This window comes from Acartia tonsa, chromosome 11 (assembly GCF_053477335.1).
Source record: "Acartia tonsa isolate MP-2025a chromosome 11, ASM5347733v1, whole genome shotgun sequence".
In the NCBI taxonomy this organism is placed as follows: domain Eukaryota; kingdom Metazoa; phylum Arthropoda; class Copepoda; order Calanoida; family Acartiidae; genus Acartia; species Acartia tonsa.
The window spans coordinates 26,752,617-26,765,931 of NC_137270.1; the positions used below are offsets into that span (position 1 = coordinate 26,752,617).

The window sequence follows — 13,315 nt, forward strand, 5'->3', positions numbered from 1 at the left end:
TTGGGGATTAACATTAATTTATCGGCCATTGTCTTATCCCTTTAGATCCTTGGTTATGGTTTCTTTTAGTTTTTACTTGATTTTTGAACACTGAGCATCTGCTATTTATACAACTTTATCCATATTTCTATCCATTTTTTGTGCTTTGCTATTACATGTTGTCATACTTTTTCACATAGGCTGGTGACGCTGGCATGAATGAGCTGAGAGACATGCTGGAGAAAGAGAGCATGGACAGGATTCAACAGGCTGGAGAGATGGACAACTTCTTCAGGCAATGATTGATTGATTGATAGATTGTGAAAGATTGATTGATAGATTGATTGATAGATTGATTGATAGATTGATTGATAGATTGATTGATAGATTGATTGATAGATTGATTGATAGATTGATTGATAGATTGATTGATAGATTGATTGATAGATTGATTGATAGATTGATTGATAGATTGATTGATAGATTGATTGATAGATTGATTGATAGATTGATTGATAGATTGATTGATAGATTGATTGATAGATTGATTGATAGATTGATTGATAGATTGATTGATAGATTGATTGATAGATTGATTGATAGATTGATTGATAGATTGATTGATAGATTGATTGATAGATTGATTGATAGATTGATTGATAGATTGATTGATAGATTGATTGATAGATTGATTGATAGATTGATTGATTGATAGATTGATTGATAGATTGATTGATTGATAGATTGATAGATTGATTGATAGATTGATTGATAGATTGATAGATTGATTGATATATTGATTAATAGATTGAATGATAGATTGATTGATAGATTGATTGATAGATTGATTGATAGATTGATTGATAGATTGATTGATAGATTGATTGATAGATTGATTGATAGATTGATTGATAGATTGATTGATAGATTGATTGATAGATTGATTGATAGATTGATTGATAGATTGATTGATAGATTGATTGATAGATTGATTGATAGATTGATTGATAGATTGATTGATAGATTGATTGATAGATTGATTGATAGATTGATTGATAGATAGATTGATTGATTGATTGCTAACTGTTTTATAGATTTACATATTGGTATCTATCTTCCTATCAAGCTATAAATCTAGGTAGATTGAAAGTAGATTGATAGATTAGTAATTTGAAGGATAAATTGAATAATAAATTGATGAAAGATAAATTGAAAGATAAATTGAAAGATAAATTGAAGGATAAATTGAAGGATAAAGTGAATGATAAATTGAAGGATTAACTGAAGTATAAATTGAAGGATAAAGTGAATGATAAATTGAAGGATAAATTAAGTGATAAATTGAAGGATAAATTGAAGGATAAATTGAAAGATAAATTGAAGGATAAAATGAGTGATAAATGGAAGGATAAATTGAAGGATAAATAGAAGAATAAATGGAAGGATAAATAGAAGGATAAATTGAAGGATAAATTGAAGAATAAATTGAAGGATAAATTGAAGGATAAATTAAAGGAAAATTAAATGATAGATTGATTGATTAATTATATGATTGATTGATAGATTATTTATTAATAGATGGATAATATTAGATTCATTATAGAAATGAGAATGAGGATCGCAAAAAGAATTTGGAAGATGTAAATGAATGGATCAGAGTTGAAAATGAGAAAAGGTAAATTTGAAGAATAGCTTCACTTAAATTTTATTTTAAACTTTGAATTGAATAAGTTAATAATTAAGTTTTAGGTGTATCCAATTAAATAACTTTTTTTAAAGATAACCTTTTAATTTTATTCATACTTTTTTGTTCAATATGTCTGTCCGTCCAACCGTCCTTAAGTTCGTAACGATAGGGGGAAATATGATTTTCTTGGCTGTTATTTAAAATAGACTGCTGAATTTTTACCAAAGAGTCGGACCACTTATAGTTGGTCCGTAGGTCTATCGACCATGCTAAAAAAGACATGGTTCCGTGATTTCATATATATTATGATATACTTCTCTCTTTTCTTTTTTTCCCTTTTTATGATCACTGAATATTTGATCCTGAATTCAATCTGTCCGTTTGCCCAACTGTGTTTTTTAGCTTCGCATCTAATAGATGTGGTCATTAATGTTCTTTTTTGGCTATTCAACATCAGGAATAAGGTATTACCAACAAGCGAAATAAATCTAAAATAATATTTGGGGGGCAAATGGAGAGGTCGTCAATTTTTCGATGTGTTGCCCTCCTTCCCTCCCCCCCCCCTCCCCAACAACAGCTGAAAAACACGTTTAGGTTTAGTGTTTTTTTCTAAATTAATTTTGTTATTGGTATAAGCTGATTGAACATCAGTTCAATCTACAATTGTCCCTCCCTTTCACTTTGTTGTCATCCTTGTTTTAATTATCAGACAAAAAGAAGCTGAGGAGTTGAGAGAGAGGATGGAAAGAGAAAAGAGAGAACTGCAAGAATTTATTGGTAAATACTTTTTTTAAAGAAACGGGATCTGTGTCTGTCTGTATCTTAGGATCTCGCTAACCACTGAATTGATATAGTTCTCCTTTGCAGTGTAGCTTCCGATAGGTCCTGGGAATATTAAAACTATTTTTGGTGGAGGGTTCCACTATCCTCCAAAGGGGGTCGATTCCTCTCCATCCTCAAATCCCACATCAAATGCCCCTAAAGGACTCTAGGGGCGTTAAAGATAAGGAATAAAGTTTATTAGGCTAGGGTTTCCTAAGTCTTACAATTTTCTCTTTATATACAATAAATAGTTTATTTTATAAGAATTGGCCCATTGATATCCAGAAATATAAAGGGATAAGACTATGGACAATTTTTATGCTGTTCCCTTATTTGATAAACAAAATTAACCCTTCTGTAAATTTAAATTATTGGCGGAAAAGAATTATTGCTTAATCAAAATATTACAAAATTTTACGTTTTTAAGCCAAGTAATGAGATATCGTGTTTTTTTCATTATCACTGTATCTTGCAGTCAATTGTCATCTCACTCTCATATTAACTGTCCTTTTTTCCATCCATTTTAGTAGCGAAGCTACTCTATAATTCACTATGTCCGTCCGTCAGTCAGCCCGTCCGTAACGCTATGGGGGAAACGTGATTTTTTCGGCTCCTATTTAAGATAGACAGCTGAAATTTTTAGTGAAGATTCCTATGACATATGCCCATCTAATCAATACATTGTTTTGTCCGTCTGTCTATCAATTGGGGTGCTAGATCGATTCCTAGATTTTTACGTTTTTGTAATTTTCTCGATTCCTGTTCAAGATAAATGGCTGGAATTTTCAGGTATTGAATAAATTTAGATTTCACATATTCTGATAAAGTTTTGTTTAGATGCCCTTATTGGTTTGGGTGCTAGTTTTCATGATTTTGTCAATTCCTATACAAGATAGACAGTTGAAATTTTCAGGGATTCAATAAGTTTACATTTTGCATATTTCCATTAATTTTTATTAAGATACCTTTATTGGTTAGGGTGCTAGATCGATTCCTAGTTTTTCAAGTTTTTGTGATTTTATCAACTCCTGTTCAAGATAAACGGTTGGATTTTTTAGTAATTAATTAAGTCAACATTCTTCATATTTTGACCAAGTTTTTTAAACACTTACTATTTTTTGGGGTGCTAAATCGAATTTAGATTTTAACGTTTTTCTTATTAGCTTAAGGCTTCAAAAGACCATTATACAATATACATTTTTAAAAGGTTTCGTGATTTTTATAATTGAAGTTTTTTATTGCATAATCTATAGATCATTTCCTGTTGTATATTTATAATTTTTGAGCTTCGCTACTTATGGATGTTGTCATCCTTGTTTATTACTAATTTAAGAATAAATAATGTCTTTCACATGATAATAAAATGATTTTCTTCAATATTTTCAAAGAAAGTTTTCAAGCATCATTTGTCTTGATTTTCTCCAACATGGAATCAATGAAAAATCCGCATTTTCCCTCACTTTGAAAGTGGACCGTAGGGGGACAAAGTGTCTAAAAAAACAGCCATGTGACGTCATAAAATGAGGAGAAGTGGGATAGAAAACAACTCAAAAAATGAGATAAATATTCCCTCATTTTTATGACGTCACATGGCTGATTTTGAGACATTTTGTCCCCCCATCGCCTCTCCCCTAAAGGTTTTTGCCTAAAAGGGGAGAGGGATAAAGGGGTGTTTAGTGTTTACTCCCCTCAAACTTTGAAATTTCCTATTTTACCCACCTAAAGATTCTTAAAAATACATTAGATTACCCTCCCGCCTCAAACCTTTGAAACTTCTCACTTTACCTTCCTTAAAAAAGAACTTGGACGTCCTTGCTTCTAAAATATTTTTCTTTTTAATAAGAGGTCCAAAATCTTATTAGAAAACGGCAACGTTTTAATATCCTTTCAACTTCCATTCTCCATTTCTCAACAAATAATTTGCAAACATGAAAAGAAAAAAAACAAGAAAATCACTTTATTCAAATACATATATTCTTACTAGCGCCACGCCCCTAGAGGCTTCTAGGGACACGTAAAATGTTTCCCTGTGTCAAGATCAGCTGTTTAAATGTTTTATTGCCCACTAGATGGGGTCAGTTATAAGTTTTTTGCGATGCCTCTTCGCAAGGTGGTGGTACCCTTCCCAGGACATATGAGAAGCTACCCTGTAAAGGAGAACCATATCGATTAGCGGTATCCTTTCATACACACAGACAGACAAACACACAGGATAAAAAATATTTGATGTGGGTTTGTATATTTCTACAGCTCGAAAACGGAGTGTTAGGTTCCAGATTTTTTAGAGATGCTTCTGTTTAGTTCGGAAGTTTTTTGATCTACCAAGACCAAATTTGATCTTCTTTATCCTTTATTTTATGGAATTATTGATTAACATTAAATAGGAATTAATACGTCTACATATAATAGAGAAAATGATAAATTTTCTTTCAGTTTTGATAATATAACCATTTTATTTTATGTTTATTAGCAGATAACATTGGACCGTTTATTACACTAGTCCCCAAAGTTATCTTATTTGTTGGATTAACAACTTTGGGGACTTTTTAAAATTATTTTGAGTTGTTTCATTAAGTTGATTGTCCAAACGTTTCAACTACTAATTGTAAACTGCAGAAGGTGTAATTTTGTACATCATCATTGGAGGTGTACATCAATATATCGGTCATTGTCTCATCCTTTTAGATCCCTGAGATGTGCCCCTATGAACCCAAGAACACTTTAAATATAAGAGAGATGGGGCAAAGTCAACCTAATACCTCAAATTTTACTCTTTTACTAAAAAATTTAAATCTTTGAAATATAAAGGATCGACCTGATCCAGCTAAATAGTTAAAATCTTTCCAGTATGGATTCGAAACCGATTAATATCCGCTGGATTATAACCGGTCGTCAGCTATCCTGAAAAATCATTGATAGCATCGTATTATTGAAAAATATCCAACGAATATTATAATAAAATATTAGTAAATCCATATCCGTCCAGCTAGAATACTAATTCTTTCAGTTTGTTAAAAAAATAGAAATGCCTAAAAATACAAATATAACTAATAAGGAAAATCCGTCAAAAGTAGAAAATACACTTTTGTCCTAACATAAATATTGAATTCTTTCGTCAAGGGTCGCAAGTCGCAGCCTAACCCGCATTAATCCGAGTGGTTTACTAAATCCACACCATGCGCCACCTAAGAAGCGGCAGCCGCGTTTCCGGAGAAAACCAGTTAAGTCACCCTCAACCCTACTTATTAATGGAAGCCAAAGCTGCGGACGCAATCAACCTAATTCACCCTTATATGCGGCCAAAAAAAAACGCGGTTGCTGAGCCCTGGATTTCCTAATTTAGAATATATTCCAACTGGAAAAAAAAATCAACAAATTAGATATTTTCTACGATATAGATTTCTAGTTTATTCGTAGTAATTCTTTAATTTACCAATTAAGGTGTGTCATTAATTTGATTTCCTGAATTGTTTAGATAATAAATCTATAAATTTAGTTATAAAACCAGACAACTACATGGTTTCTCCTGTTGGGGACCTTTTTCGTCTCCTAGCATATTGCTTTCTGCTCTTTGTAGTGACTTGGCTGTGTTAATATTCCTGACGCTATGGGTTGATTTCCATGGACCTAATTGAAAGTCGCCACAGGGTCTTCGGGAATGGGAAATACAGTTATTTAACCCATTCCTTCTCTCTATAGAAACATCGTAGTTTCCAATAAAAAATGATTTCATACAATACAAATGACCAATGATAGGACAGTATACATTGTAATTGACCAATGGTAAATTGTATAATGTCCTATCATAGGTGATTTGTATTGTATGACGTAATTTCTTATTGGACACTATAGGCTGTTTCCCTGTATTGTATTGCGCAATGCTTCGTACAACATACCTCCGGTGAAAAAAGAAAGTCGTCTTCATCCAGAGACACAAGGACACAATTTACCTCACAAAATTTCCCTGGGTATTCACTTTGTGATTACATTCACACAACAACTAAGACAGTTTTACTATAATGTTTAGATAAGGACAACAAGGCTATGGCTGACAAAATCGCTGCTGAAAACGCTGAAAGACAAAAGAAAGAAGAGGAAATGGCTAAAAGACTTGCGGATGCACAACAGGTGAGCAAAAACTTCCTTAATGTAGGGTAACAATGACATAAACATTTGTACATTACCTGTAAGATCTCAGTAACGGTTGAACCAACAGGATTTTTTTCCCAGGGAATATCCGGATTTGTGCTGTGATAGCTTTGACAATTTTTTAAGGGGTTAAGGGACCATCCGGAAAATTCAATTCATCCCAATATAAAACTTACATGATACATATTACAACTTTACACATAAATCATTGGCATCGCCCCAAGCATAAAGGTTAAATGTATTCGAAGGGGTAGGGATACGGAAAATAGCTAAAAACTATCCTTAGACTTGCATCTTAAAATTGAAATAGCCTAAAATCCCTAAAGGGAAATAAATACAGTTTGATTGCACAAGAAGAAAAAACATGCAGAAGATTATTTTTTTGTAGGCCAGTGAAAACGGAACAATCCAGCTGTACAAGAAAATGCAAGCAGAAAATCTGGCAAGGGAGGCGGAAATTGCTGAACTTAAAGAACGACTGGAGAGGTAAATTTTTAATCCTTATAATAAAGTAACATGATGTTTGCCTGTCTGTCTGTTTTTTTATTTACTGAAGGATCTCGCTAACCGCTAAACCGATCGGATTCTCCTTAACAGGGTAGCTTCTCTTAGGTCCCGGGAAGGTTTATATTTATTTTTTATTCACAAGTAGACCAAATACCCCAAATTTGAAGCCTTCAGCTTCTATACCAAAAAAGTTCTAGGCATTTTAAAATGACATTTTATGTACAATGGAAATTTTGAAAGAATTGCAATGCTCATGTTGAAAACTTTAAAATTAAACTACGTGGCCTAGAAACAAAATTATAAGCTTATTTTTGTCATAAATTTAGGTTTCCAGTAACTAATTATATTTTTACAATAAAAATACCCATTTTTATAGTCAAAATCATTAAAAAAAATTAAGTTTTACTTGCGTTGTACTGAATGTACTGTAGCCAATCAGAAGGCTGAATCAGCTTAACAACCAATCACAGCTAAGCTTGTATTTACCCCTTTGTTTCCGCTATGATTTTCGTTTAAAAATGCTATTTAAATCGAATTTTTTTCATAGATTTTGACTATGAAATGTGGGGTTTTTATTGTAAAAATGTAATCAGTTACAGGCAATCTAAGTTTCTGACAAAGATAAGGTTATAATTTTATGTCTAGGCAACGTAATTTAATATTGTTTTTTCTTTTATGAGCATTGGAAATCTTTCAAAAATTCCATTGTACATAAAATGCTATTTTGAAGTGCCTAGAACTTTTTTGTTATTGAAGCTGAAGGCTTATAATTTGGGGTATTGGGTCTTCTTGTGGCAGTCTTTCAGCAGTTAAAGCGTGTTATTTCTTGCAGGCGTCCTTTAACCTTTGATTTTTATTATGGATTATGATTCCTATATGATGTTATTTGACGTAATCTGTTAGGGAAAACTTATTATCCAATGAATATTATGTCAAAATACATTAAAACTCTTCAATAGTTTAAATTCAAACGAAAAGTAAATCGAAAATTTGTTCCTTTTTGCCTCAGATCTAACAAAACTGGGTTGAATATATAAATATATAAAAACAAGATCGATAACAATAATAAAAACTTTTGATAATATTGTTAAATTATTTCACCTTGAATAAATATAAAAGATGCGGCCCTAGCATCTATGGTCTCTTTGCTAAAGGGTGTCAAAAGGGGGCAGAAAAATAGTCTAAAAATATTTCAAGGCGGAAATCTAAAAACAAAATAACCTAAAAACCACCATGTTACATATGTAAAGCTTCCCTGAAAATGAGATCTCTATCAGTTTAGTAGACAAGAAAACCTTACTACTTTATATTGGATATGAAAAGTAAATTTGTCTGAGGCATAGGATCTTTTAAACTGGTACACCAAGTGGGTTGTTAAATTTATATTTCAGGAAAGTTTTATATATGCTATACGATGTTTTAAGATTTCCCCCTAAATACAACCTATTAGCCATAACCTTCATAAGGGGTAATTTTGTGTATCATCATGGGGGATTTAATTCAATTCATCGGCCATTGTCTTATCCCTTTAGATACTTGACCAAATATGGTGTATGTGTATTGTGTAACGAAGAGAACCAAATTTTAGAATATCTTTGCTTTTCCAATAAAAAAAATGAAAACAAATATCAAAATTCTTTTTCTTTCATCTTTCAATTCGATGTGAACCAAAAACATGATTTTCCAAAAATTAGGGTAAATTCCAAAAAGTAGGGTAAATTCCAAAAAGTAGGGTAAAATTTATTTTTCAAATCCTTATAATAAAGAAACAGGATCTAAGTGTGTCTGTTTGTACCGAAGGATCTCGATAACTATTAAACCGATACGGTTATGTAGCTTCTCATTTAGAATGTCGACTACTTTCTCTTCATACCCCAACTTAAGGGTCCCTAAAGCCTCTACGGGTGTATCCGCCAGTAATTAAATAGGACAGTTAAATAGGACAGTTAAAGTTTAAGTTTAAGCGTTGAATTATATTTCGTCTGTAAATACCAGAGAATCATAATTGCCTAAATAGCTACAAGACTTTAATTTAAATTCTATAATTATTCCTCCAAGCTTTTTTTTGGGGCGGGGGGGTAAATTTTTTTAAGGGGGGGTAATTTGGTTTTGAGGTGGGTAAAATGGCGCGAATTTTTTTTACCTCCCCCCCAAAATTTTTACCCTGGGGGTAAAATTTGCTTGGGGGGGGTAATTACCCCCCCTGAAGTCTGTTGACAGGGGTAAAATTTGTTTACCCCCCCCCCAAAAAATTTACCCCCCGGGGTAAAATTTTTGGGGGGGGTAATTTAAATTTTATTAAAAATTTAGTATTAGAAATGCGCGCGAAGCGCGCAAAAATTTTTTTTGTTAGAGATTTTTTATTTTGTGGGGGTATTTACCCCCCCAAAATTATTTGAACAAAATTATTTGGGGGGGGTATTTACCCTCCAAAATTATTTGGGAGGGGGGTAAATACCCCCTCCTAAATGGTTGGGGGTGACTACGGCACCCCCAGGGTAGGGATAAATTTTAAATGGGGGGGGGGTAATCGCCCCATTACCCCCCCCCCCTTGGACGTCTATGGGATAAAGTTCTACTTTTCAGGGAAACTTTTAAGTTTAAAGCTATTTTCACGAGGGAAAAGAGGGAGAAAAAACTAAATAAAAGTCTGAGAAAAAGTTGCTTTTAACTTTTTAAAACTCAAAAAGTGCTTGATTTTATATCTAATAGAGGGTAGAAGCAATTTACTTTTTTACTTTTTAAAAGGAGGATTTTCTATATAACATAAAATGAATGAATAAGTAAAGTTTATAATCGTTTTCTTCTATTGTCAAAATATATTTTACTTAGCAACCATTTATATATTTATTAAATCATAATTCTTATTTTTCTGCTTCCATTGATGAAATAAATATAGTTGTTTACATTCTAAAAGTACGGAAATTTAATTAAAATTAAAATTAAATTCATACAAAAATAAAAGAGGGGGCATGAGTAAAATAGCTGTACCCCCAGTAATTAAAGACCCTATAAAGAGGGAGGGGACATTTTTATCGGTTGGTTCATTTAGTTGAGTGTCCAAACGTTTCGACAAATAATTGTAATCTACAGAAGGGGTTATTTTGAGGATGAACATCAATTTATCGGCCATTATCTTCCCCCCTAATATCTTTGCTCAATAATGCAGCCAAAGATTTGTCAGCTTACAAAGTAAAAATCCGAGTTTTTACATGTTTTTTCTTTGTTTGAAGGCAACGCCATTAATTTGAAATTAAGATGACATATGCCATTCCAGGACCTGTATTGTAAAGGAGAACTATATCGGTTCAGCGGATAGCGAAATCCTTCGCTACAGACAAAAAGCTTATTACATTTTATTATAGGATTAAAGAAAAAAAAAATTTATAAAGTAGCAACTATTTTAAAAGATCAATAAATAAAATTTGGATCATATGAAGGAAATGAAGTCATTCCTAAAAAGGACAGAAATCCCCTTCCTTGGGTATAGGAAGGCTATTTCCTTTCCTTTTTCTTACAAATTCTCAGTAAGGAAGGTGATTTCTGTCCACTATCTTACAAATTATCACTAAAGGAAGGTGACCTCTGTCCACCATCTTACAAATTCTTCCTAGTTCTTAGAAATTCTTCCTTTTCCTCACTATTACAACCATGTTTAATTAATCTACCTTATTTCACCAAATTCTTCCTTATTCTCAGAAATTCTATCTTAATTACACAAATTCTCCCTTATTCTCAGATAACTTACCTTATTCTAAGAAATTCTTCCTTATTTCAAGAAAATCTACCTTATTCCTCCAAATTCTTCCTTATTCTAAGAAAATCTACCTTATTCCCTCAAATTCTTCCTTGTTATAAGAAATTCTACCTTATTCTCCCAAATTCTTCCTTATTCTAAGAAATTCTTCCTTGTTCTAAGAAAATCTACCTTATTCTAAGAAATTCTTCCTTATTCTAAGAAAATCAACATTATTCTCCCTAATTATTTCTTATTCCCCCAAATTCTACCTTATTCTAAGAAATTCTTACTTTTTCTAAGAAAATCTTCCTTATTCTAAGAAATTCATCCTTATTCTAAGAAAATCTACCTAATTCTCCCAAATTCTTCCTTTTTCTAAGAAAATCTACCTTATTCTAAGAAATTCTTCCTTATTCTAAGAAATTCTACCTTATTCTAAGAAATTCTTCCTTATCCTAAGAAAATCTACCTTATTCTAAGAAATTCTTCCTTGTTCTAAGAAAATCTACCTTATTCTAAGAAATTCTACCTTATTCTAAGAAAATCTACCTTATTCTCCCTAATTCTTTCTTATTCCCCCAAATTCTACCTTATTCTAAGAAAATCTTACTTGTTCTAAGAAAATCTACCTTATTCTGAGAAATTCTTCCTTATTCTAAGAAATTCTTCCTAATTCTCCCAAATTCTTCCTTATTCTAAGAAAATCTACCTTATTCTAAGAAATTCTTCCTTATTCTAAGAAAATCTACCTTATTCTAAGAAATTCTTCCTTATTCTAAGAAATTCTACCTTATTTTAGAAAATATACCTTATTCTCCCAAATCCTTCCTTATTCTAAGAAAATCTGCCTTATTCCCCCAAAGTCTTCCTTATTTTAAGAAATTCTTCCTTATTCTAAACAATTCTTTCTTATTCTAAGAAAATCTACCTTATTCTAAGAAATTCTTCCTTATTCTAAGAAATTCTACCTTATTCTAAGAAAGTCTACCTTATTCTAAGAAATTCTTCCTTATTTTAAGAAAATCTACCTTATTCTAAGAAATTCTTCCTTATTTTTAGAAAATCTTGCATTATATAGGGGTCCCAAACTCAAAAATGAATTTTCAGCGCGATCCGACCACCCGTTCTTAAGATATGGTGACCTGGTGTCCTTGGTATCGACTGTAAGATTTGGGAAATGGTTCGAATCCTTAGTAAATTTGGTCAAAAAATATTTTGACACTTTTCAATTTTTGATCAAAATTATTTGTCCACCTTCTTTTTTTCTTCAAAATTTTGACTAAGTGCCAAAATATTTTTGGCCTTTACTGCCAAATTTATTAAAGATTCAAACCATTTCCCAAATCTTACCATCGGTACCAAGGACACCAGGTCACCGTATCTCGAGAACGGGTGGTTGGATCGCGCTGAAAATTCGTTTTTGAGTTTGGGACCCCTATATATTGCAAGAATTTGCTATGTTTTGCAAGAATTTGCTATGTTTTGCAAGAATTTCTTAGAATAAGGTAGAATTTCTTAGAATAAGGAAGAATTTGTTACAGTACGGTAGATTTTCTTAGAATAAGGAAGAATTTCTTAGAATAAGGTAGATTTTCTTAAAATAAGGTAGAATTTGAGGGAATAAGAAAGAATTAGGGAGAATAATATAGATTTTCTTAGAATAAGGAAGAATTTCTTAGAATAAGGTAGAATTTCCAAGAATAAGGAAGAATTTGGGGGAATAAGGTAGAATTTGGGGGAATAAGAAAGAATTAGGGAGAATAAGGTAGATTTTCTTAGAATAAGGTAGAATTTCTTAGAATAAGGTAGATTTTCTTAGAACAAGGAAGAATTTCTTAGAATAAGGTAGATTTTCTTAGAATAAGGTAGAATTTCTTAGAATAAGGAAGAATTTCTTAGAATAAGGTAGATTTTCTTAGAATAAGGAAGAATTTGTTAGAATAAGGAAGAATTTGTTAGAATAAGGAAGATTTTCTTAGAATAAGGTAGAATTTCTTAGAATAAGAAAGAATTTCTTAGATTAAGGTAGATTTTCTTAGAATAAGGAAGAATTTGTTAGAATAAGGTAGATTTTCTTAGAATAAGGAAGAATTTCTTAGAATAAGGTAGATTTTCTTAGAATAAGGAAGAATTTGGGAGAATTAGGAAGATTTTCTTAGAATAAGAAAGAATTTCTTAGAATAACGTAGAATTTCCAAGAATAAGGAAGAATTTGGGGGAATAAGGTAGATTTTCTTAGAATAAGGAAGAATTTCTTAGAATAAGGTAGAATATCCTAGAATAAGGAAGAATTTGGGGGACTAAGGAAGAATTTGAGGGAGTCAGGTAGATTTTCTTAGATTTAGGAAGAATTTCTTAGAATAAGGTAGGTTATCTGAGAATAAGTGAGAATGTGTAAGGAAATGTAGACATTGTTATGAAAAGGTAGAATT

General features: G+C 31.7%; 1 protein-coding gene across 1 annotated transcript in view; it reads left to right on the forward strand.

Annotated features, from left to right (window-relative positions):
- The window catches only part of LOC145332563 (uncharacterized), a 50,627-nt gene that overhangs the window by 4,773 nt on the left and 32,539 nt on the right, over window positions 1-13,315 (forward strand). The window contains exons 5-9 of the mRNA XM_080177567.1: window positions 180-274; window positions 1,583-1,654; window positions 2,376-2,443; window positions 6,516-6,616; window positions 7,026-7,123. Coding sequence (XP_080033693.1) covers window positions 180-274; window positions 1,583-1,654; window positions 2,376-2,443; window positions 6,516-6,616; window positions 7,026-7,123 — 434 coding nt within the window. The remainder of the gene's footprint in view (window positions 1-179; window positions 275-1,582; window positions 1,655-2,375; window positions 2,444-6,515; window positions 6,617-7,025; window positions 7,124-13,315) is intronic.